At 47.9% G+C, this 24,580-nt stretch overlaps 1 protein-coding gene across 3 annotated transcripts in view; it reads right to left on the minus strand.

Moving 5' to 3' along the window:
- Nucleotides 1-11,089, minus strand: part of LOC141155151 (complement factor B-like) — a 132,900-nt gene extending 121,811 nt beyond the window's left edge. For all 3 annotated transcript variants that reach the window (XM_073641837.1, XM_073641836.1, XM_073641838.1), the window contains exons 1-4: nucleotides 10,935-11,089; nucleotides 4,574-4,777; nucleotides 3,812-3,997; nucleotides 1,723-1,896 (exon numbers count right to left, since the gene is read on the minus strand). In XM_073641837.1, the coding sequence (XP_073497938.1) occupies nucleotides 1,723-1,896; nucleotides 3,812-3,997; nucleotides 4,574-4,777; nucleotides 10,935-10,968 (598 nt within the window). In that variant the 5' untranslated portion in view covers nucleotides 10,969-11,089. The remainder of the gene's footprint in view (nucleotides 1-1,722; nucleotides 1,897-3,811; nucleotides 3,998-4,573; nucleotides 4,778-10,934) is intronic.
- Nucleotides 11,090-24,580: the final 13,491 nt, after the last annotated feature.

The raw sequence follows: 24,580 nt of genomic DNA on the forward strand, positions 1-24,580 counted from the left end.
TGAGAGCTGATATGGAGCCCATTATACAGTGCGGAAACTAATGGGGGCCCATTATACAGCATTGGAGCTAATGTGAGGCCCATTATACAGCATTGGAGCTAATGTGAGGCCCATTATACAGCATTGGAGCTAATGTGAGGCCCATTATACAGCATTGGAGCTAATGTGAGGCCCATTATACAGCATTGGAGCTAATGTGAGGCCCATTATACAGTGCGGAAACTAATGGGGGCCCATTATACAGCATTGGAGCTAATGTGAGGCCCATTATACAGCGTGGTAACTAATGGGGGCCCATTATACGAGTATAGTGTAGGAGCTAACGTGGGGCCCACTATATAGTGTAGGAGCTAATGTGGGGCCTATTATTCAGTGTGGGAGCTAATGTGGGGCCGATTATCCAGTGTGAGAGCTGATATGGGGCCCATTATACAGTGCGGAAACTAATGGGGGCCCATTATACAGCATTGGAGCTAATGTAAGGCCCATTATACAGCGTGGGAACTAATGTGGACCCATAATACAGTTTGGAGCTAATGTGGGGCCTATCATACAGTGTGGGAGCTGATATGGGGCCCATTATACAGTGTGGGAACTAATGGGGGCTATTGTACAGCATTGGAGCTAATGTGGGGCCCATTATACAGTGTGGGAGCTGATGTGGGGCCCATTATCCAGTTTCAGGGCTAATGTGGGGCCATTATACAGCGTGGAAGCTAATGTGAGGCCCATTATATAGTTTTGGGGGCTAAGTCAGGGGCCATTATACAGTTTTGGGGCCAACATACAGTGTTAGGGCCATTATACAGCGTGGGTTCTACTCTGGGGGCCATTATACAGTGTGAGGGCTTCTGTGGGGGTCGTTATACTGTGTTTTGGGGGAGCAGTGAGTACATTATAATATGTAGAGGAGCTGTGGGGGTATAATACTGTGTATAGTGGAGCTGTGGGCCATCCATACTGTTTATAGAGGAGCTGTACATTGGGGGACTCAGTAAACATTATTAAATGTTAAGTGGGCACTGAAGAAGCATTATTGCTATAGGGGCACTCAGGGTATTGTGACAAAGGGGAAAAATGTGGACACTGTTTTCTAGGTCATTTGAACAGCGTATTAATAGTAACTAGGGGGCAAGTTTTACCATCTAGAGGGCACAAAGGAGGCATTACTATGTAAGGGGTACAGTGGTGGCATTATTATGTGGGGCAGTAAGGAGCGCTGTTATTGTACCACACAGCAGGTGCAGAAATAGGGATACGGCAGCAATTATTCAGTATTGGGGTATCAGCAAGATGAAGAGTTTGAGCAGGTTGGGAATAGATGGGGACGGGACCTGAAATGTAAGGAGTCAAATCTGTCTTTGTTGTGATCTCTGCATACCTGAGACTCTGAGTCCTGGATGGAGAAGTTGTCGTGTCGGTCTGGGCCAGATGGAAAAGACAGAAAAAGTGAACGACTCCATCAGAAAGAACATCAGCTGTAAGTCACTATCTGTAACTGTACTGTGATCTCTTATAAGTTCTGCAGCACTGGTATCTACCACTATATGGTCACCATATGGCGGTAATATCAGTGCACCATCATAATTGTAATCAGGGTTAGGGGCCGACTGAGATGTTTCTCATCCCACTGAGCTGAACCGCTCACTACTCCTCTGGATATATGGATTAACCATAAATCTAATCTCAGACAACTATCACAAATCAAATTAATGATCTTACATCTGCAGGACGGTTCTGCTCCGGACCAACGCTTGCTCTCCATACACACTCTCTCCTTAGAGCCGAACATCCGCAGCCCCATCTGACACTTATACGTCACTTTGTCTCCAATCTTATAGGAAGTACCTACTTTTGTGCCCCCGATAGGGACTCCTGGATTTGGACAGTCGCCCTCTGTGCAGGAAAAACGTATGGAAAACAAAAGTAGAAAAGATGCACAGAGAGAAGATAAAAAAGAATTGTGCTGCACATAACACATCTGCATCTCTGGCTGCTATGGGCATAAAAGGGGACAAACTTATGGTGTGGCACCCATGCTCCCCTGACCTCAACCCCATTGAGAACCTCTGGAGCATCATCAAAAGGAGTGTCTATGATGGCGGGAGGCAGTTCACATCTAAGCAACAGCTCTGGGAGGGTATTCTGTCCTCATGCAAAACAATTGAAGCAGAAACCATCCAAAACCTGACAAATTCAATGGACGAGAGAGTTCAGAAGCTCCTTTCGAACAAGGGGTCCTATGTGCAAATGTAACATCACCTAGAATAAAGTTTTGAGTTGAAAACTGTTTGATTTCAGTGTGTAATAACCTGCTAATGCTTAGAATTTCAAAAATGACCATTTTTTTGGTCTTTATTAAAATGAAAAAGTTGAAAACTCTGCTGTGCATAATAATTTGGAACATGCATTTTGAGTGCAGTTTGAGTTTTTTATTTTTTTAAAAATATACTGTTATCATAGGCAGTTTGTACAAAAACCTTTCAATTGTACTCTAATAGTTATTTGACTGGAAAATTACAATTAATGCAATTCATATAGGTAATTTGGGAAAATCTTAGGAAAATATTATTTGCATAATAATTTGGAACACAGTGTAGAATAGTAATATAATTTTCACTGTCTCGGTGTTTCAGGATATAAGCAATGTACAGTATAGACCAAAAGTTTGGACACACCTCATTTAAAGACGCATGCAGTCACGCACACACACAAACATATACAGACATATACATACATGCATAAACACATTTGAAACATAAAAATACATATAAACAGACATCACACAATGATATCTGACTGCACACACACACACACACATACATACATACACACACACACTCACACTCACTCACTCACACACACAGACACACACACACACACTCACCATCCCCCAGTTCGGCTCCAGTCCTCCTGCTCTTTTCAGTGCAGCACTGCAGGCCGGGTGCGCACTGCGTGACGTCACAGCTAGTAGACACGGCCGCGCACAGGGCCGTGTCTCCTAGCAGTGACGCGGCCGGGCCAGCACAGGGAAGTTAACAGCTGCAGTGCTGGCCCGGCCGAAGAAGAAGCAGCGGCCGTGCGCCGCTGCTGGGGGAGCGGTCCGGGGGTCCCCCCTGCCACTGTCTGCCGGTATGTGCCGCGGCGCCGCACATATAATGAGGACAATCTGGCCATAGACACCCCAGAGCCCCGGGCCCCCTGGAGGTTCGGGGCCCCGGGCGGCAGCAAGATTGCCCTCATTATAATCCACCTATGACCATCATTTATTTTTCAACAGGACAATAACGCCAAACACACCTCCAGGCTGTGTAAGGGCTATTTGACCAAGAAGGAGAATGATGGGGTGCTACGCCAGATGACCTGGCCTCCACAGTCACCAGACCTGAACACAATCGAGATGGTTTGGGGTGAGCTGGACCGCAGAGTGAAGGCAAAAGGGCCAACAAGTGCTAAGCATCTTCTGGGAACTCCTTCAAGATTGTTGGAAGACCATTTCCGGTGACTACCTCTTGAAGCTCATCAAAAGAATGCCAAGAGCGTGCAAAGCAGTCATCAAAGCAAAAGGTGGCTACTGTGAAGAACCTAGAATATAAGACATATTTTCAGTTGTTTCACACTTTTTTGTTAAGTATATAATTCCACATGTGTTAATTCATAGTTTTGATGCCTTCAGTGTGAATGTACAATTTTCATAGTCATGAAAATACAGAAAAATCTTTAAATGAGCAGGTGTGTCCAAACTTTTGGTCTGTACTGTAGGTTCAGTGTTATTTTTATTTATTGTATATTTTACTTTTATTTTTTGTACCTTGATTGTCACATTTTGCATTTTCTCCGCTCCATTTTCCATTTGCCTGACAGGTGCGGTTTTTGTGTCCAAAGCTTTTATATCCGCCCCAGCACTCGAAGCGCAGGACGTCTCCCACAAAGTATTTCACTTTCCATGGATAAAAATCTCCATTTTCAAAGATGAGTGGTCTGGGGCACTGTATGGCTGTAAGGGTAAAAGCACCAAATAGCACATAACAATAATATACTGCATAAGGGTACCAGTGGATCATTCTCTAGTGCAAAGGAAAAAAGAAAAAAAATTCTAACTGGGTTTCATTAAAATTTTTGTCTTCTACATCCTCTACGCATCACTGTACATAGCTGGCCGCAGAATGAGTTACCAGTGAATGAGTCGATCAGTTTGTTCTGACAGCCGGGTCTGTAACTCTTATCTTTCTTCCCCTGCATTTCATGAGCTGATTTATGAACAAATCAAAGTTCAGCTCAATTAACGTTGCTGTCAGAACCAGCGCACCGACGGTTTCGCTGTAGACTCATTGTGCAACCTGCTATGCATAGTGATAAATAGAGGCTACAGAAGCTCAATGAAGCAAAAAATGTTAATAAAACCCAGTTGTGGACATGCTTTTTAGCCAAATGTGTCTGCCTTTTTTATGAATAATAAATGAATGTGCAGATTTAATGCAAATCTAAGGCACAAATCCATGGGTGCTGTCTCGGATTTCTAGTGCTGCATCCAATTTTATTGTTAGCTTTCAGCAGACGTGCAGTCAGTTACCTCTACATTGCGCCTTCATGTTCTCTTCTGACCACCGACCAGTGTAGAGGCAATCCCGTGATCGGGACGGGTGCGGGTACATTCCTTCAGGGCAGCTATATACCACTTTACTGCCAACATTCGCCCCATCGGTCAGATCATATTTACCTCCAGCGATGGCGATTGTACCAAGATCACATTCAGGGGCAGAGGCTGCAATACACACTGAAAGCAAAATGTGACCGTGTGAATGAAGACCGTGTGTTCAGAGAGCAGCAGAGACAACCCGGTGTAACAGGCCAGATTAATCCCCTCGCCCAGAATATACCTGGGGTTAAAGTGGCCTAGGCCAGTTTATACCCCTCTGGGCCAGAATATACCCCAGCTGCTGTAGATCAGATTTTTCACGCTTTTGAGAACCATTGAGTCAGTGCACAGGGGCCCCAGGTAGCGCACAGGGGGAGCAGAGACAGCGCGCAAGGGGGGAAGAGACAGTGTGCAGGGCCCCTGTGAGCTTTCTTTGCCCCCCTGTGTGCTGTCTCTGCACCCCTGTGCGCTATCTGGGACCCCCTGTGTGCAGTCTGGGACCCCCTATGCGATGTCTGGGGCCCCGTTCTTGAGTATATCACTCAATCCTGTGCGATGTCTGGGGCCCCTGTGCGATGTCTGGGGCCCCTGTGCGACGTCTGGGGGCCCCATGCAACATCTGGGGCCCCTGTGCAACGTCAGGGGCACCGTTCTTGAGTATATCACAGAATCCTGTGCGATGTCTGGGGCCCTTGTGCAATGTCTGTCGTTCTTGAGTATATCACTCAATGGTTGTCATAAGCGTGAAAAATCTGATCTACAGCAGCAGGGGTATATTCTGACCCGGAATACGCATGTAAAATCCGCATGCGATTTTTCTGCCAGGGAGATGCAGAAACGCTCAGGAAAGAGTGTCTGCACCAGCAGAATAGTGAGTGCAGCTCTGGAGTATAATACAAGATGTAACTCAGGATCAGTACAGGATAAGTAATGTAATGTATGTACACAGTGACTGCACCAGCAGAATAGTGAGTGCAGCTCTGGAGTATAATACTGGATGTAACTCCGGATCAGTAATGTATGTACACAGTGACTGCACCAGCAGAATAGTGAGTATAGCTCTGGAGTATAATACAGGATGTAACTCAGGATCAGTACAGGATCAGTAATGTAATGTATGTACACAGTGACTGCACCAGCAGAATAGTGAGTGCAGCTCTGGAGTATAATACAGGATGTAACTCAGGATCAGTACAGGATCAGTAATATAATGTATGTACACAGTGACTGCACCAGCAGAATAGTGAGTGCAGCTCTGGAGTATAATACAGGATGTAACTCAGGATCAGTACAGGATCAGTAATGTAATGTATGTACACAGTGACTGCACCAGCAGGATAGTGAGTGCAGCTCTGGAGTATAATACAGGATGTAACTCAGGATCAGTACAGGATCAGTAATGTAATGTATGTACACAGTGACTGCACCAGCAGAATAGTGAGTGCAGCTCTGGAGTATAATACAGGATGTAACTCAGGATCAGTACAGGATCAGTAATGTAATGTATGTACACAGTGACTGCACCAGCAGAATAGTGAGTGCAGCTCTGGAGTATAATACAGGATGTAACTCAGGATCAGTACAGGATCAGTAATGTAATGTATGTACACAGTGACTGCACCAGCAGGATAGTGAGTGCAGCTCTGGAGTATAATACAGGATGTAACTCAGGATCAGTACAGGACCAGTAATGTAATGTATGTACACAGTGACTGCACCAGCAGAATAGTGAGCGCAGCTCTGGGGTATAATACAGGATGTAACTCAGGATCAGTACAGGATCAGTAATGTAATGTATGTACACAGTGACTGCACCAGCAGAATAGTGAGTGCAGCTCTGGAGTATAATACAGGATGTAACTCAGGATCAGTACAGGATCAGTAATATAATGTATGTACACAGTGACTGCACCAGCAGAATAGTGAGTGCAGCTCTGGAGTATAATACAGGATGTAACTCAGGATCAGTACAGGATCAGTAATGTAATGTATGTACACAGTGACTGCACCAGCAGGATAGTGAGTGCAGCTCTGGAGTATAATACAGGATGTAACTCAGGATCAGTACAGGACCAGTAATGTAATGTATGTACACAGTGACTGCACCAGCAGAATAGTGAGCGCAGCTCTGGGGTATAATACAGGATGTAACTCAGGTTCAGTACAGGATCAGTAATGTAATGTATGTACACAGTGACTGCACCAGCAGAATAGTGAGTGCAGCTCTGGAGTATAATACAGGATGCAACTCAGGATCAGTACAGGATCAGTAATGTAATGTATGTACATAGTGACAGCACCAGCATAATAGTGAGTGCTGCTCTGGAGTATAATAAAGGATGTAACCCAGGATCAGTAATGTAATGTATGTACACAGTGACTGCACCAGCAGAATAGTGAGTGCAGCTCTGGAGTATAATACAGGATGTAACTCAGGATCAGTAATGTATGTACACAGTGACTGCAACAGCAGAATAGTGAGCGCAGCCCTGGGGTATAATACAGGGTGTAACTCAGGATCAGTACAGGATCAGTAATGTATGTACACAGTGACTGCACCAGCAGAATAGTGAGCGCAGCTCTGGAGTATAATACAGGATGTACCTCAGGATCAGTACAGGATCAGTAATGTAATGTATGTACACAGTGACTGTACCAGCAGAATAGTGAGTGCAGCTCTGGAGTATAATACAGGATGTAACTCAGGATCAGTACAGGATCAGTAATGTAATGTATGTACACAGTGACTGCACCAGCAGAATAGTGAGTGCAGCTCTGGAGTATAATACAGGATGTAACTCAGGATCAGTACAGGATCAGTAATGTAATGTATGTACACAGTGACTGCACCAGCAGAATAGTGAGTGCAGCTCTGGAGTAGAATACAGGATGTAACTCAGGATCAGTAATGTATGTACACAGTGACTGCACCAGCAGAATAGTGAGTGCAGCTCTGGAGTATAATACAGGATGTAACTCAGGATCAGTACAGGATCAGTAATGTGATGTATGTACACAGTGACTGCACCAGCAGGATAGTGAGTGCAGCTCTGGAGTATAATATAGGATGTAACTCAGGATCAGTACAGGATCAGTAATGTAATGTATGTACACAGTGACTGCACCAGCAGAATAGTGAGTGCAGCTCTGGAGTATAATACAGGATGTAACCCAGGATCAGTACAGGACCAGTAATGTAATGTATCTACACAGTGACTGCACCAGCAGAATAGTGAGTGCAGCTCTGGAGTATAATACAGGATGTAACTCAGGATCAGTAATGTATGTACACAGTGACTGCACCAGCAGAATAGTGAGCGCAGCTCTGGGGTATAATACAGGATGTAACTCAGGATCAGTACAGGATCAGTAATGTATGTACACAGTGACTGCACCAGCAGAATAGTGAGCGCAGCTCTGGAGTATAATACAGGATGTACCTCAGGATCAGTACAGGATCAGTAATGTAATGTATGTACACAGTGACTGCACCAGCAGAATAGTGAGCGCAGCTCTGGGGTATAATACAGGATGTAACTCAGGATCAGTACAGGATCAGTAATGTATGTACACAGTGACTGCACCAGCAGAATAGTGAGCGCAGCTCTGGAGTATAATACAGGATTTACCTCAGGATCAGTACAGGATCAGTAATGTAATGTATGTACACAGTGACTGCACCAGCAGAATAGTGAGCGCAGCTCTGGGGTATAATACAGGATGTACCTCAGGATCAGTACAGGATCAGTAATGTAATGTATGTACACAGTGACTGCACCAGTAGAATAGTGAGTGCAGCTCTGGAGTATAATACAGGATGTACCTCAGGATCAGTACAGGATCAGTAATGTAATGTATGTACACAGTGACTCCACCAGCAGATTAGTGAGTGCAGCTCTGGAGTATAATACAGGATGTAACTCAGGATCAGTAATGTAATGAATGTACACAGTGACTCCACCAGCAGAATAGTGAGTGCAGCTCTGGAGTATAATACAGGATGTACCTCAGGATCAGTACAGGATTAGTAATGTAATGTATGTACACAGTGACTGCACCAGTAGAATAGTGAGTGCAGCTCTGGAGTATAATACAGGATGTACCTCAGGATCAGTACAGGATCAGTAATGTAAGTACACAGTGACTCCACCAGCAGATTAGTGAGTGCAGCTCTGGAGTATAATACAGGATGTAACTCAGGATCAGTAATGTAATGAATGTACACAGTGACTCCACCAGCAGAATAGTGAGTGCAGCTCTGGAGTATAATACAGGATGTAACTCAGGATCAGTAATGTAATGAATGTACACAGTGACTGCACCAGCAGAATAGTGAGTGCAGCTCTGGAGTATAATACAGGATGTAACTCCGGATCAGTACAGGATCAGTAATGTAATGTATGTACACAGTGACTCCACCAGCAGATTAGTGAGTGCAGCTCTGGAGTATAATACAGGATGTAACTCAGGATCAGTAATGTAATGAATGTACACAGTGACTCCACCAGCAGAATAGTGAGGGCAGCTCTGGAGTATAATACAGGATGTAACTCAGGATCAGTAATGTAATGAATGTACTCAGTGACTGCACCAGCAGAATAGCGAGTGCAGCTCTGGAGTATAATACAGGATGTAACTCAGGATCAGTACAGGATCAGTAATGTAATGTATGTACACAGTGACTGCACCAGCAGAATAGTGAGTGCAGCTCTGGGGTATAATACAGGATGTAACTCAGGATCAGTACAGGATCAGTAATGTAATGTATGTACACAGTGACTGCACCAGCAGAATAGTGAGTGCAGCTCTGAATGCAGTCCAATGTATGCACACAGAGGCAAAAAAGAAGTTTAGATAAATTTATTAATGTCTTCTCTGCACCTGTGCTGCGATTTTCTCATGCGAGGGAATCGGATCACACTCATATAACACTTGGATTGAGCCGAATGTCATTAGCATAATCGAGCTGATTCTCTAGCATGAGAGAGCAGACCCCCGTGTGCCCCCGGCCTTAGAGCGCTAATCACTGCCCCCATTCTGCAGAAATTGAATTATTATCATTAAATGTGTTGAAATACCTACCTGCTGTGCTTGTAGTAAGGGGAGTGCAGCGCTCGCTCACTGGTATCACATTGCTCCGCTGCAGCCAGCGATTAGATACTAAATGTGTAATGTTTATACTGTTAGTTTGTGCTGACAGATTCCTGTCGGGGTTTGTTCACAAGGGTCATATTCATGCGTATTTATATGATGACATTTTACAGAACATCATCACCATCCTGTGAAGAAAAACCTTCTGCCAAGAAAGCTCAAGGTAAAATGTTACTGTAAAGTATCTGGATTTTGTGGACTATTAGGCTATGTGCCCACGTTGCGGACCTGAAGCATATTTTTTACGCTTCTCCCTGGCGGGAAAATCGCATGCGGATATTACATGCGGTTTTCCCGCCAGGTAGAAGCGTTTGTGAGGCGTCTTTGCATGCATTTCCGCATGCGGGTTATCAAGCACTTCTCCAAGCATCACTTGGAAAAGTGCTTGACAACTTGTTCAGAATGGTAAAAAATAAAAAAATAAACTTTATACTCACCTTCTGATGCATTCTCTGCCCCGTCCGGAGGCTTGAGCGGCTCACGCTGTTGTGTGCAGGACCTGCGGTGACGTCATTGAGTCATGTGGTGGGTCACATGACTCAATGACGTGGCAGGTCCTTCAGACAACAGCGCGACGGAGGGAAAACATCAGAAGATAAGAATAAACTTTATTTTATTCTTTTTTTTACAGGTTCTTTGGTACCCAGGTCTGGAGGAGAGTCTCCTCTCCTCCAGACTTGGGTACCATCCGCACATTGATTCCGCAGCGCTTCCGCAAAATTAATGAACATGCTGCGGATTTTTGACCGCAACATATACGCTGCGGAAAAATCCGCAGCATGGGCATTGACATTGCGGAATGCCATTGGGGACCATGGGGTGCGGATATACATGCGTTTTTCAAGCGTTTACGCTGCGGAAATTCCGCAGCATATACGCTTGAAAAACGCTACGTGGGCACACAGCCTTAGATGACTTTGCTGTTCGGAGATCCGCAGGTGGAGTGTTCCTTTTTATAGGTGAGCTGTAGTTGTAAATGTTCACACCCAAATAACAACTGATAGTTCTGGACACTGTATGAATTGTTACCCAGCAACTATTCAATCAATGGAAACTCTGCTCTAGCGCTATTGTATCACTCGCTACCATAAAACCTGCTCCATCTGTAAATCCCAATAAACGTCCTGAGTTCTCTGTTACTTACGCGCTATTTGGCTGAGGAGCAGTAGAGGTAACATCTTGTGCCCGTCGTCTTTCTGCGCCCCTCTCCTCCTGGGATCTGAGCCTCGCTGAGGGTTTGGTGCTGTGTATATAGCAGGGGTTGAGGACACGTGAACTCCAGTAATTGATAAAATAAACAGTTCGGTTTCACAACAGGTGTTTGAAAGAAGAGAGTGATATTACCCAATTCACCAGACACATGAAAATGGGGATGGGGGCAGGTGGATTTAGATGTTTAAAGGGCCATTTAAAGAGAGCTGTCAGAAAATGTTACTCCCCCAAACCATCAATATGACTGTGTAGCCCTTTAAAAGATGAGCCAGTCGATCCTAATGTAGGGGGGGTAGATGAAGATGTTATGGCAAGAAGGAGTTAATGTGAGTAAGTGTTATATGTGATTATGTTATGATTACACGTTTGATAAAGAGTGTTATCCTTTGTGTCTCGGTTTCCTAGAGTTTCTACCTCAAGGCCTTTCCCTGGGGAATGAGGAGGGCTGTCCACTAGCAGAACCATTACAAACCATAGGGATATAGCTTGCACCACTCAGGGTAGTATACAGTTAACAGCTTGGGATTAGTCCACTAGTTGGGAGGGATTTGATCAGATAAGAGGGGTACTTCCTACTTTAGACAGTTGAGGAGTCTAGGAGAGTCAAGTTCAGAGTCAAGTGTGTGAGGGGGATTCTGAGGAAGTGCTAGATAATAACAATGTTCAACGGGTTCCAAGACAGCAGATGAAGGCAAAAGGGTTCTGTCAGTTCTAAGTCTCCAAACAGTATGAGGACACATCTGAAGCTTCGTGAGGACACCGGGGCAGTTTTGGGCCTAGGGCCCAGAAGAGGCATTGATTGTCATGTCTTTGTCTCCTCTGCGAGGAAGATGTCAGCAGGGTCTCAGCAAGAGGGAAAGAAGGTGGGTCTCATGGAAGCTGTTTTGCCGTATAGAAGGACCCTGATACCAAAAGGAGCTGTTGAGGTGGGGGCAGGTCGCGCAGAACGGAGGCAAGGACTGATAGTACACTGAACAAAGAGAACATCATCCAGAGAGGATTCTGTCTCACTCTGTGTGTCGCAACTGAATGTATCTGAATTGCACAGTAAAGCCAAACCTGTTGAACAGGACCTAGGGTCTCCTGTGATATCTGTAGCTGTAACCAGTCCCATGGACTGGGAGGTAACAAGGACTCCAAAACCACAAGTGAGTACAGAATGAACCCCACAACGCAACACACACCAGTCAGAAGATTGTTTAGAAGAGGGGTTTCAGAGCAAAGAGAACTCAGTTCCGGACATCAGCAACCAACCCTGTTCCCCCCCTTCACGTACATGTCAGCACATACGCAATGACATCATCACGTATGCGCCGTCACCAGCGTGTCACAAAAGGGGCATAGGGACTTCCTTGGAGCTGCAAAGCCATTCAGTTTTGATGGCCGTGAAGCTCCAAGAAGGCTCCCTAATACATTATTATATCCTGGGGCCCAGTGAGCAGAAGCCCCAGAGGGGGAGCTCGGACTGGGTCCAGGCCCCCCTTTTTACTTCTGTTCACCGGGCTCCAAACACCAGTAAGAATAGTTATGCCCTGATGATGGCCCTGAGCCTGATTACGGCTCCAATCCAGGGGAGAAGCACGTTATACCTAAAGAAGGCTACCATCCAGAGAAGAACATCATTGTATCTGAATAAGGCTTCCATCTGGAAGAGAAGCACATTGTACCTTAAGATGAGGTATCCCCTGACAAAAGGTCAGAGACAGTCACAAGAGATAAAGGTAATATATTTCCAGCTGGCTGGCCATTTGGTCCTTGTTTGCAGTGCTCCATCCCACAACCTCTTTACCCTCAGTATGAACTTGTTGACTCCCAGCAACCCCTCGCTGAATTTGACTCTGAACCCCTCAGGGATGAGCTCCCATCAGGTATCACCAGTCACTCAGTAAGAAGGTCAGAGAGCATGACCAGGGGTTGTGTGTCAGCAAGAAGATAGCTTGATTGACTGCATTACTTCTTTATGTGCTTTAATTAAAACTATTAAAGGAGAAATTTGCCTAGTACGAGAGACTCTGATACAAGTAACCCCATGTTCTTCATCTCCCTAATTGTATGCAACGTTCAAGTGATGTGCCTCCATAGACTTATGGATGATGTTATATTTGTTCCAGGTTACAGCATTTATACAGAGAGTCATGGACTCCTGGTGTTTGCATTTTATGTGTCTTTCTTTTCTAGGTTGTCCTAGACATAGAATTTCCAGATTCATGTTCAGGGTTGTACTATTTGTGCCTCCGAGATATAGCACAGCTATCAGCTACCTAATTAAGTTTTCAATGTGCTAATGTTTCCCTTTGCAGGTAATGTAGAATGTTATGTATTTATTTTCTGCCATTAGGTGGTGGTAAAGAGTTAAAGAAGCAGCTCTGCTTTCCATATATGGCAATAAAGTCACATGGTTAAACCACATGACATGGTTCTGGGCCTAGCAGAGAAGGGAAGGAGACATTATACAGGGAGTCGCCCTGGAAATGCTGAGGGAGCAGTGAGGGAGCAGGTAGGAGAGCGACCATAGCTTCTATATATGAGGGAGCAGGTAGGAGAGCAGCCATAGCTCCTATATATGAGGGAGCAGGAAGGAGAGAGGCCATAGCTTCTATATATGAGGGAGCAGGTAGGAGAGCAGCCATAGCTCCTGTATATGAGGGAGCAGGAAGGAGAGCGACCATAGCTCCTATATATGAGGGAGCAGGTAGGAGAGTGGCCATAGCTCCTGTATATGAGGGAGCAGGTAGGAGAGCGGCCATAGCTCCTATATATGAGGGAGCAGGTAGGAGAGCGGCCATAGCTCCTATATATGAGGGAGCAGGTAGGAGAGCAGCCATAGCTCCGGTATATGAGGGAGCAGGTAGGAGAGTGGCCATAGCTCCTGTATATGAGGGAGCAGGTAGGAGAGCGGCCATAGCTCCTATATATGAGGGAGCAGGTAGGAGAGCGGCCATAGCTCCTATATATGAGGGAGCAGGTAGGAGAGTGGCCATAGCTCCTATATATGAGGGAGCAGGTAGGAGAGTGGCCATAGCTCCTGTATATGAGGGAGCAGGTAGGAGAGCGACCATAGCTCCTATATATGAGGGAGCAGGTAGGAGAGCGGCCATAGCTCCTATATATGAGGGAGCAGGTAGGAGAGCAGCCATAGCTCCGGTATATGAGGGAGCAGGTAGGAGAGCAGCCATAGCTCCTATATATGAGGGAGCAGGTAGGAGAGCGGCCATAGCTCCTATATATGAGGGAGCAGGTAGGAGAATGGCCATAGCTCCTGTATATGAGGGAGCAGGTAGGAGAGCAGCCATAGCTTCTATATATGAGGGAGCAGGTAGGAGAGCAGCCATAGCTCCTAAATATGAGGGAGCAGGTAGGAGAGCAGCCATAGCTCCTATATATGAGGGAGCAGGTAGGAGAGCAGCCATAGCTCCTAAATATGAGGGAGCAGGTAGGAGAGCAGCCATAGCTCCTATATATGAGGGAGCAGGTAGGAGAGCGGCCATAGCTCCTATATATGAGGGAGCAGGTAGGAGAGCAGCCATAGCTCCTAAATATGAGGGAGCAGGTAGGAGAGCAGCCATAGCTCCTATATATGAGGGAGCAGGTAGGAGAGCGGCCATAGCTCCTATATATGAGGGAGCAGGTAGGAGAATGGCCATAGCTCCTGTATATGATGGAGCAGGTAGGAGAGCGGCCATAGCTCCTATATATGAGGGAGCAGGTAGGAGAGAGGCCATAGCTCCTATATATGAGGGAGCAGGTAGGAGAGTGGCCATAGCTCCTATATATGAGGGAGCAGGTAGGAGAGAGGCCATAGCTCCTATATATGAGGGAGCAGGTAGGAGAGTGGCCATAGCTCCTATATATGATGGAGCAGGTAGGAGAGAGGCCATAGCTCCTATATATGAGGGAACAGGTAGGAGAGCGGCCATAGCTCCTATATATGAGGGAGCAGGTAGGAGAGCGGCCATAGCTCCTATATATGAGGGAACAGGTAGGAGATTGGCCATAGCTCCTATATATGAGGGAGCAGGTAGGAGAGCGGCCATAGCTCCTATATATGAGGGAGCAGGTAGGAGAGCGGCCATAGCTCCTATATATGAGGGAGCAGGTAGGAGAGCGGCCATAGCTCCTATATATGAGGGAGCAGGTAGGAGAGCGGCCATAGCTCCTATATATGAGGGAGCAGGAAGGAGAGTGGCCATACCTCCTGTATATGAGGGAGCAGGTAGGAGAGTGGCCATAGCTCCTATATATGAGGGAGCAGGTAGGAGAGCAGCCATAGCTCCTATATATGAGGGAGCAGGAAGGAGAGTGGCCATAGCTCCTGTATATGAGGGAGCAGGAAGCAGAGTGGCCATAGCTCCTATATATGAGGGAGCAGGTAGGAGAGTGGCCATAGCTCCTATATATGAGGGAGCAGGTAGGAGAGCAGCCATAGCTCCTATATATGAGGGAGCAGGAAGGAGAGTGGCCATAGCTCCTGTATATGAGGGAGCAGGTAGGAGAATGGCCATAGCTCCTATATATGAGGGAGCAGGTAGGAGAGCGGCCATAGCTCCTATATATGAGGGAGCAGGAAGGAGAGTGGCCATAGCTCCTGTATATGAGGGAGCAGGTAGGAGAATGGCCATAGCTCCTATATATGAGGGAGCAGGTAGGAGAGCGGCCATAGCTCCTATATATGAGGGAGCAGGTAGGAGAGAGGCCATAGCTCCTATATATGAGGGAGCTGGTAGGTGCGCGGCCATAGCTCCTATATATGAGGGAGCAGGTAGGAGAACAGCCATAGCTCCTATATATGAGGGAGCAGGTAGGAGAGAGGCCATAGCTCCTATATATGAGGGAGCAGGTAGGAGAGTGGCCATAGCTCCTATATATGAGGGAGCAGGTAGGAGAGAGGCCATAGCTCCTATATATGAGGGAGCAGGAAGGAGAGCAGCCATAGCTTCTATATATGAGGGAGCAGGTAGGATAACTCCTATATATGAGGGAGCAGGTAGGAGAGCGGCCATAGCTCCTATATATGAAGGAGCAGGTAGGAGAGCGGCCATAGCTCCTATATATGAGGGAGCAGGTAGGAGAGCGGCCATAGCTCCTATATATGAGGGAGCAGGAAGGAGAGCAGCCATAGCTTCTATATATGAGGGAGCAGGTAGGAGAGCGGCCATAGCTCCTGTATATGAGGGAGCAGGTAGGAGAATGGCCATAGCTCCTATATATGAGGGAGCAGGTAGGAGAGCGGCCATAGCTCCTATATATGAGGGAGCAGGAAGGAGAGTGGCCATAGCTCCTGTATATGAGGGAGCAGGTAGGAGAATGGCCATAGCTCCTATATATGAGGGAGCAGGTAGGAGAGTGGCCATAGCTCCTATATATGAGGGAGCAGGAAGGAGAGTGGCCATACCTCCTGTATATGAGGGAGCAGGTAGGAGAGTGGCCATAGCTCCTATATATGAGGGAGCAGGTAGGAGAGCAGCCATAGCTCCTATATATGAGGGAGCAGGAAGGAGAGTGGCCATAGCTCCTGTATATGAGGGAGCAGGAAGGAGAGTGGCCATAGCTCCTATATATGAGGGAGCAGGTAGGAGAGTGGCCATAGCTCCTATATATGAGGGAGCAGGTAGGAGAGCAGCCATAGCTCCTATATATGAGGGAGCAGGAAGGAGAGTGGCCATAGCTCCTGTATATGAGGGAGCAGGTAGGAGAATGGCCATAGCTCCTATGTATGAGGGAGCAGGTAGGAGAGCGGCCATAGCTCCTATATATGAGGGAGCAGGAAGGAGAGTGGCCATAGCTCCTGTATATGAGGGAGCAGGTAGGAGAATGGCCATAGCTCCTATATATGAGGGAGCAGGTAGGAGAGCGGCCATAGCTCCTATATATGAGGGAGCAGGTAGGAGAGAGGCCATAGCTCCTATATATGAGGGAGCTGGTAGGTGCGCGGCCATAGCTCCTATATATGAGGGAGCAGGTAGGAGAACAGCCATAGCTCCTATATATGAGGGAGCAGGTAGGAGAGAGGCCATAGCTCCTATATATGAGGGAGCAGGTAGGAGAGTGGCCATAGCTCCTATATATGAGGGAGCAGGTAGGAGAGAGGCCATAGCTCCTATATATGAGGGAGCTGGTAGGTGCGCGGCCATAGCTCCTATATATGAGGGAGCAGGTAGGAGACAGGCCATAGCTCCTATATATGAGGGAGCAGGTAGGAGAGTGGCCATAACTCCTATATATGAGGGAGCAGGTAGGAGAGCGACCATAGCTCCTATATATGAGGGAGCAGGTAGGAGAACAGCCATAGCTCCTATATATGAGGGAGCAGGTAGGAGAGAGGCCATAGCTCCTGTATATGAGGGAGCAGGTAGGAGAGTGGCCATAGCTCCTATATATGAGGGAGCAGGTAGGAGAGAGGCCATAGCTCCTATATATGAGGGAGCTGGTAGGTGCGCGGCCATAGCTCCTATATATGAGGGAGCAGGTAGGAGACAGGCCATAGCTCCTCTATATGAGGGAGCAGGTAGGAGAGCGGCCATAACTCCTATATATGAGGGAGCAGGTAGGAGAGCGACCATAGCTCCTATATATGAGGGAGCAGGTAGGAGAGCGACCATAGCTGCTATATATGAGGGAGCAGGTAGTAGAGCGGCCATAGCTCCTATATATGAGGTAGCAGGTAGGAGAGTGGCCATAGCTCCTATATATGAGGGAGCAGGTAGGAGAGCAGCCATAGCACCTATATATGAGGGAGCAGGTAGTAGAGCGGCCATAGCTGCTATATATGAGGGAGCAGGTAGTAGAGCGGCCATAGCTCCTATATATGAGGGAGCAGGTAGGAGAGCGACCATAGCTGCTATATATGAGGGAGCAGGTAGGAGAGCGACCATAGCTCCTATATATGAGGGAGCAGGTAGGAGAGCAGCCATAGCACCTATATATGAGGGAGCAGGTAGTAGAGCAGCCATAGCTCCTATATATGAGGGAGCAGGTAGGAGAGCGACCATAGCTGCTATATATGAGGGAGCAGGTAGGAGAGCGACCATAGCTGCTATATATGAGGGAGCAGGTAGTAGAGCGGCCATAGCTCCTATATATGAGGGAGCAGGTAGTAGAGCGGCCATAGCTCCTATATATGTGGGAGCAGGTAGGAGAGAGGCCATAGCTCCTATATATGAGGGAGCTGGTAGGTGCGCGGCCATAGCTCCTATATATGAGGGAGCAGGTAGGAGATTGGCCATAGCTCATATGTATGAGGTAGCAGGTAGGAGAGCAGCCATAACTCCTATATATGAGGGAGCAGGTAGGAGAGCGACCATAGCTCCTATATATGAGGGAGCAGGTAGGAGAGCAGCCATAGCACCTATATATGAGGGAGCAGGTAGGAGAGCGACCATAGCTGCTATATATGAGGGAGCAGGTAGGAGAGCGGCCATAGCTCCTATATATGAGGGAGCAGGTAGGAGAGTGGCCATGGCTCCTATATATGAGGGAGCAGGTAGGAGAGCGGCCATGGCTCCTATATATGAGGGAGCAGTTAGGAGAGCGGCCATAGCTCCTATATATGAGGAAGCAGGTAGGAGAGTGGCCATAGCTCCTATATATGAGGGAGCAGGTAGGAGAATGGCCATAGCTCCTATATATGAGGGAGCAGGAAGGAGAGAGGCCATAGCTCCTATATGTGAGGGAGCAGGTAGGAGAGCGGCCATAGCTCCTATATATGAGGGAGCAGGTAGGAGAGTGGCCATAGCTCCTATATATGAGGGAGCAGGTAGGAGAGTGGCCATAGCTCCTATATATGAGGGAGCAGGTAGGAGAGAGGCCATAGCTCCTATATATGAGGGAGCAGGTAGGAGAGCGGCCATAGCTCCTATATATGAGGGAGCAGGTAGATCGGCCATAGCTCCTATATATGAGGGAGCAGGTAGGAGAGCGGCCATAGCTCCTATATATGTGGAAGCAGGTAGGAGAGCAGCCATAGCTCCTATATATATGATGGAGCAGGTAGGAGAGTGGCCATAGCTCCTATATATGAGGGAGCAGGTAGAAGAGCAGCCATAGCTCCTATATATGAGGGAGCAGATAGGAGAGCGACCAAAGCTCCTATATATGAGGGAGCAGGAAGGAGAGCGGCCAAAGCTCCTATATATGAGGTAGCAGGTAGGACAGTGGCCATAACTCCTATATATGAGGGAGCAGGTAGGAGAGCGGCCATAGCTCCTATATATGTGGGAGCAGGTAGGAGTGCAGCCATAGCTCCTATATATGAGGGAGCAGGTAGGGGAGCGGCCATAGCTCCTATATATGTGGGAGCAGGTAGGAGAGCGGACATAGCTCCTATATATGAGGGAGCAGATAGGAGAGAGGCCATATCTCCTATATATGAGGGAGCAGGTAAGAGAGCGGCCTTAGCTCCTATATATGAGGCAGCAGGTAGGAGAGCAGCCATAGCTCTTATATATGAGGGAGCAGGTAGGAGAGCGCCCATAGCTCCTATATATGTGGAAGCAGGTAGGAGAGCAGCCATAGCTCCTATATATATGATGGAGCAGGTAGGAGAGTGGCCATAGCTCCTATATATGAGGGAGCAGGTAGGAGAGCAGCCATAGCTCCTATATATGAGGGAGCAGGTAGGAGAGCGACCAAAGCTCCTATATATGAGGGAGCAGGAAGGAGAGCGGCCAAAGCTCCTATATATGAGGGAGCAGGAAGGAGAGCGGCCATAGCTCCTATATATGTGGGAGCAGGTAGGAGAGTGGCCATAGCTCCTATATATGAGGGAGCAGGTAGGAGAGAGGTCATAGCTCCTATATATGAGGGAGCAGGTAGGAGAGCGGCCATAGCTCCTTTATATGAGGGAGCAGGTAGGACAGTGGCAATAGCTCCTATATATGAGGGAGCAGGTAGGAGAGCGGCCATAGCTCCTATATATGTGGGAGCAGGTAGGAGAGCAGCCATAGCTCCTATATATGGGGGAGCGGCCATAACTCCTATATATGTGGGAGCAGGTAGGAGAGGGGCCATAGCTCCTATATATGAGGGAGCAGGTAGGAGAGCGGCCATAGCTCCTATATATGTGGGAGCAGGTAGGAGAGCAGCCATAGCTCCTATATATGAGGGAGCAGGTAGGAGAGCGGCCATAGCTCCTATATATGTGGGAGCAGGTAGGAGAGCGGCCATAGCTCCTATATATGAGGGAGCAGGTAGGAGAGCAGCCATAGCTTCTATATATGAGGGAGCAGGTAGGAGAGTGGCCATAGCTCCTATATATGAGGGAGCAGGTAGGAGAGCGGCCATAGCTCCTATATATGTGGGAGCAGGTAGGAGAGCGGCCATAGCTCCTATATATGAGGGAGCAGGTAGGAGAGCGACCATAGCTCCTATATATGAGGGAGCAGGTAGGAGAGCAGCCATAGCTTCTATATATGAGGGAGCAGGTAGGAGAGCAGCCATAGCTCCTATATATGAGGGAGCAGGAAGGAGAGCGGCCATAGCTCCTATATATGAGGGAGCAGGTAAGAGAACGGCCATAGCTCCTATATATGTGGGAGCAGGTAGGAGAGCGGCCATAGCTCCTATATATGAGGGAGCAGGTAGGAGAGCAGCCAGCAGCCATAGCTCCTATATATGAGGGAGCAGGTAGGAAAGCGGCCATAGCTCCTATATATGAGGGAGCAGGTAGGAGAGCAGCCATAGCTCCTATACATGAGGGAGCAGGTAGGAGAGCGGCCATAGCTCCTATATATGAGGGAGCAGGTAGGAGAGCGGCCATAGCTCCTATATATGAGGGAACAGGTAGGAGAGCGGTCATAGCTCCTATATATGAGGGTGCAGGTAGGAGAGCAGCCATAGCACCTATATATCAGGGAGCAGGTAGGAGAGCGGCCATAGCTCCTATATATGAGGGAGCAGATAGGAGAGCAGCCATAGCTTCTATATATGAGGGAGCAGGTAGGAGAGCGGTCATAGCTCTTATATATGAGGGAGCAGGTAGGAGAGTGTCCATAGCTCGTATAAATGAGGGAGCAGGTAGGAGAGTGGCCATAGCTCCTATATATAAGGGAGCAGGTAGGAGAGAGGCCATAGCTCCTATATATGAGGGAGCAGGTAGGAGAGCGGCCATAGCTCCTATATATGAGGGAGCAGGTAGATCGGCCATAGCTCCTATATATGAGGGAGCAGGTAGGAGAGCGGCCATAGCTCCTATATATGTGGAAGCAGGTAGGAGAGCAGCCATAGCTCCTATATATATGATGGAGCAGGTAGGAGAGTGGCCATAGCTCCTATATATGAGGGAGCAGGTAGAAGAGCAGCCATAGCTCCTATATATGAGGGAGCAGATAGGAGAGCGACCAAAGCTCCTATATATGAGGGAGCAGGAAGGAGAGCGGCCAAAGCTCCTATATATGAGGTAGCAGGTAGGACAGTGGCCATAACTCCTATATATGAGGGAGCAGGTAGGAGAGCGGCCATAGCTCCTATATATGTGGGAGCAGGTAGGAGTGCAGCCATAGCTCCTATATATGAGGGAGCAGGTAGGGGAGCGGCCATAGCTCCTATATATGTGGGAGCAGGTAGGAGAGCGGCCATAGCTCCTATATATGAGGGAGCAGATAGGAGAGAGGCCATATCTCCTATATATGAGGGAGCAGGTAAGAGAGCGGCCTTAGCTCCTATATATGAGGCAGCAGGTAGGAGAGCAGCCATAGCTCTTATATATGAGGGAGCAGGTAGGAGATCGGCCATAGCTCCTATATATGAGGGAGCAGGTAGGAGAGCGCCCATAGCTCCTATATATGTGGAAGCAGGTAGGAGAGCAGCCATAGCTCCTATATATATGATGGAGCAGGTAGGAGAGTGGCCATAGCTCCTATATATGAGGGAACAGGTAGGAGAGCAGCCATAGCTCCTATATATGAGGGAGCAGGTAGGAGAGCGACCAAAGCTCCTATATATGAGGGAGCAGGAAGGAGAGCGGCCAAAGCTCCTATATATGAGGGAGCAGGAAGGAGAGCGGCCATAGCTCCTATATATGTGGGAGCAGGTAGGAGAGTGGCCATAGCTCCTATATATGAGGGAGCAGGTAGGAGAGAGGTCATAGCTCCTATATATGAGGGAGCAGGTAGGAGAGCGGCCATAGCTCCTATATATGAGGGAGCAGGTAGGACAGTGGCAATAGCTCCTATATATGAGGGAGCAGGTAGGAGAGCGGCCATAGCTCCTATATATGTGGGAGCAGGTAGGAGAGCAGCCATAGCTCCTATATATGGGGGAGCGGCCATAACTCCTATATATGTGGGAGCAGGTAGGAGAGGGGCCATAGCTCCTATATATGAGGGAGCAGGTAGGAGAGCGGCCATAGCTCCTATATATGTGGGAGCAGGTAGGAGAGCAGCCATAGCTCCTATATATGAGGGAGCAGGTAGGAGAGCGGCCATAGCTCCTATATATGTGGGAGCAGGTAGGAGAGCGGCCATAGCTCCTATATATGAGGGAGCAGGTAGGAGAGCAGCCATAGCTTCTATATATGAGGGAGCAGGTAGGAGAGTGGCCATAGCTCCTATATATGAGGGAGCAGGTAGGAGAGCGGCCATAGCTCCTATATATGTGGGAGCAGGTAGGAGAGCGGCCATAGCTCCTATATATGAGGGAGCAGGTAGGAGAGCGACCATAGCTCCTATATATGAGGGAGCAGGTAGGAGAGCAGCCATAGCTTCTATATATGAGGGAGCAGGTAGGAGAGCAGCCATAGCTCCTATATATGAGGGAGCAGGAAGGAGAGCGGCCATAGCTCCTATATATGAGGGAGCAGGTAAGAGAACGGCCATAGCTCCTATATATGAGGGAGCAGGTAGGAGAGCGGCCATAGCTCCTATATATGTGGGAGCAGGTAGGAGAGCGGCCATAGCTCCTATATATGAGGGAGCAGGTAGGAGAGCGACCATAGCTCCTATATATGAGGGAGCAGGTAGGAGAGCAGCCATAGCTTCTATATATGAGGGAGCAGGTAGGAGAGCAGCCATAGCTCCTATATATGAGGGAGCAGGTAAGAGAACGGCCATAGCTCCTATATATGTGGGAGCAGGTAGGAGAGCGGCCATAGCTCCTATATATGAGGGAGCAGGTAGGAGAGCAGCCAGCAGCCATAGCTCCTATATATGAGGGAGCAGGTAGGAAAGCGGCCATAGCTCCTATATATGAGGGAGCAGGTAGGAGAGCAGCCATAGCTCCTATACATGAGGGAGCAGGTAGGAGAGCGGCCATAGCTCCTATATATGAGGGAGCAGGTAGGAGAGCGGCCATAGCTCCTATATATGAGGGAACAGGTAGGAGAGCGGTCATAGCTCCTATATATGAGGGTGCAGGTAGGAGAGCAGCCATAGCTCCTATATATGAGGGAGCAGGTATGAGAGCGGTCATAGCACCTATATATCAGGGAGCAGGTAGGAGAGCGGCCATAGCTCCTATATATGAGGGAGCAGATAGGAGAGCAGCCATAGCTTCTATATATGAGGGAGCAGGTAGGAGAGCGGTCATAGCTCTTATATATGAGGGAGCAGGTAGGAGAGTGTCCATAGCTCGTATAAATGAGGGAGCAGGTAGGAGAGTGGCCATAGCTCCTATATATAAGGGAGCAGGTAGGAGAGCGGCCATAGCTCCTATATATGAGGGAGCAGGTAGGAGAGCGGTCATAGTTCCTATATATGAGGGAGCAGGTAGGAGAGCGGCCATAGCTCCTATATATGAGGGAGCAGGTAGGTGCGTGGCCATAGCTCCAATATATGAGGGAGCAGGTAGGAGAGCGGCCATAGCTCCTATATATGAGGGAGCAGGTAGGAGAGCAGCCATAGCTCCTATATATGAGGGAGCAGGTAGGAGAGAGGTCATAGCTCCTATATATGAGGGAGCAGGTAGTTAAGTGGCCATAGCTCCTATATATGAGGGAGCAGGTAGCAGAGAGGCCATAGCTCCTATACATGAGGGAGCAGGTAGGAGAGCGGCCATAGCTCCTATATATGAGGGAGCAGGAAGGAGAGCAGCCACAGCTCCTATATATGAGGGAGCAGGTAGGAGAGCGGTCATAGCTCCTGTATATGAGGGAGCAGGTAGGAGAGCAGTCATAGCTCCTATATATGAGGGAGCAGGTAGGAGAGTGGCCATAGCTTCTATATATGAGGAAGCAGGTAGGAGAGCAGCCATAGCTCCTATATATGAGGGAGCAGGTATGAGAGTGGCCATAGCTCCTATATATGAGGTAGCAGGTAGGAGAGCGGCCATAGCCCCTATATATGAGGGAGCAGGTAGGAGAGCGACCATAGCTCCTATATATGAGGGAGCAGGTAAGAGAATGGCCATAGTTCCTGTATATGAGGGAGCAGGTAGGAGAGCGGCCATGGCTCCTATATATGAGGGAGCAGGTATAAGAACGGCCATAGCTCCCATATATGAGGGAGCAGGTAGGAGAACGGCCATAGCTCCTATACATGAGGGAGTAGGTAGGTGCGTGGCCATAGCTCCTATATATGAGGGAGCAGGTAGGAGAGCGGCCATAGCGTCTATATATGAGGGAGCAGGTAGGAGAGTGCCAATAGCTCC

The sequence above is a fragment of the Phyllobates terribilis genome, unplaced genomic scaffold (assembly GCF_046119375.1).
Source record: "Phyllobates terribilis strain yellow unplaced genomic scaffold, ASM4611937v1 Scaffold_7__3_contigs__length_470593459, whole genome shotgun sequence".
NCBI lineage: Eukaryota > Metazoa > Chordata > Amphibia > Anura > Dendrobatidae > Phyllobates > Phyllobates terribilis.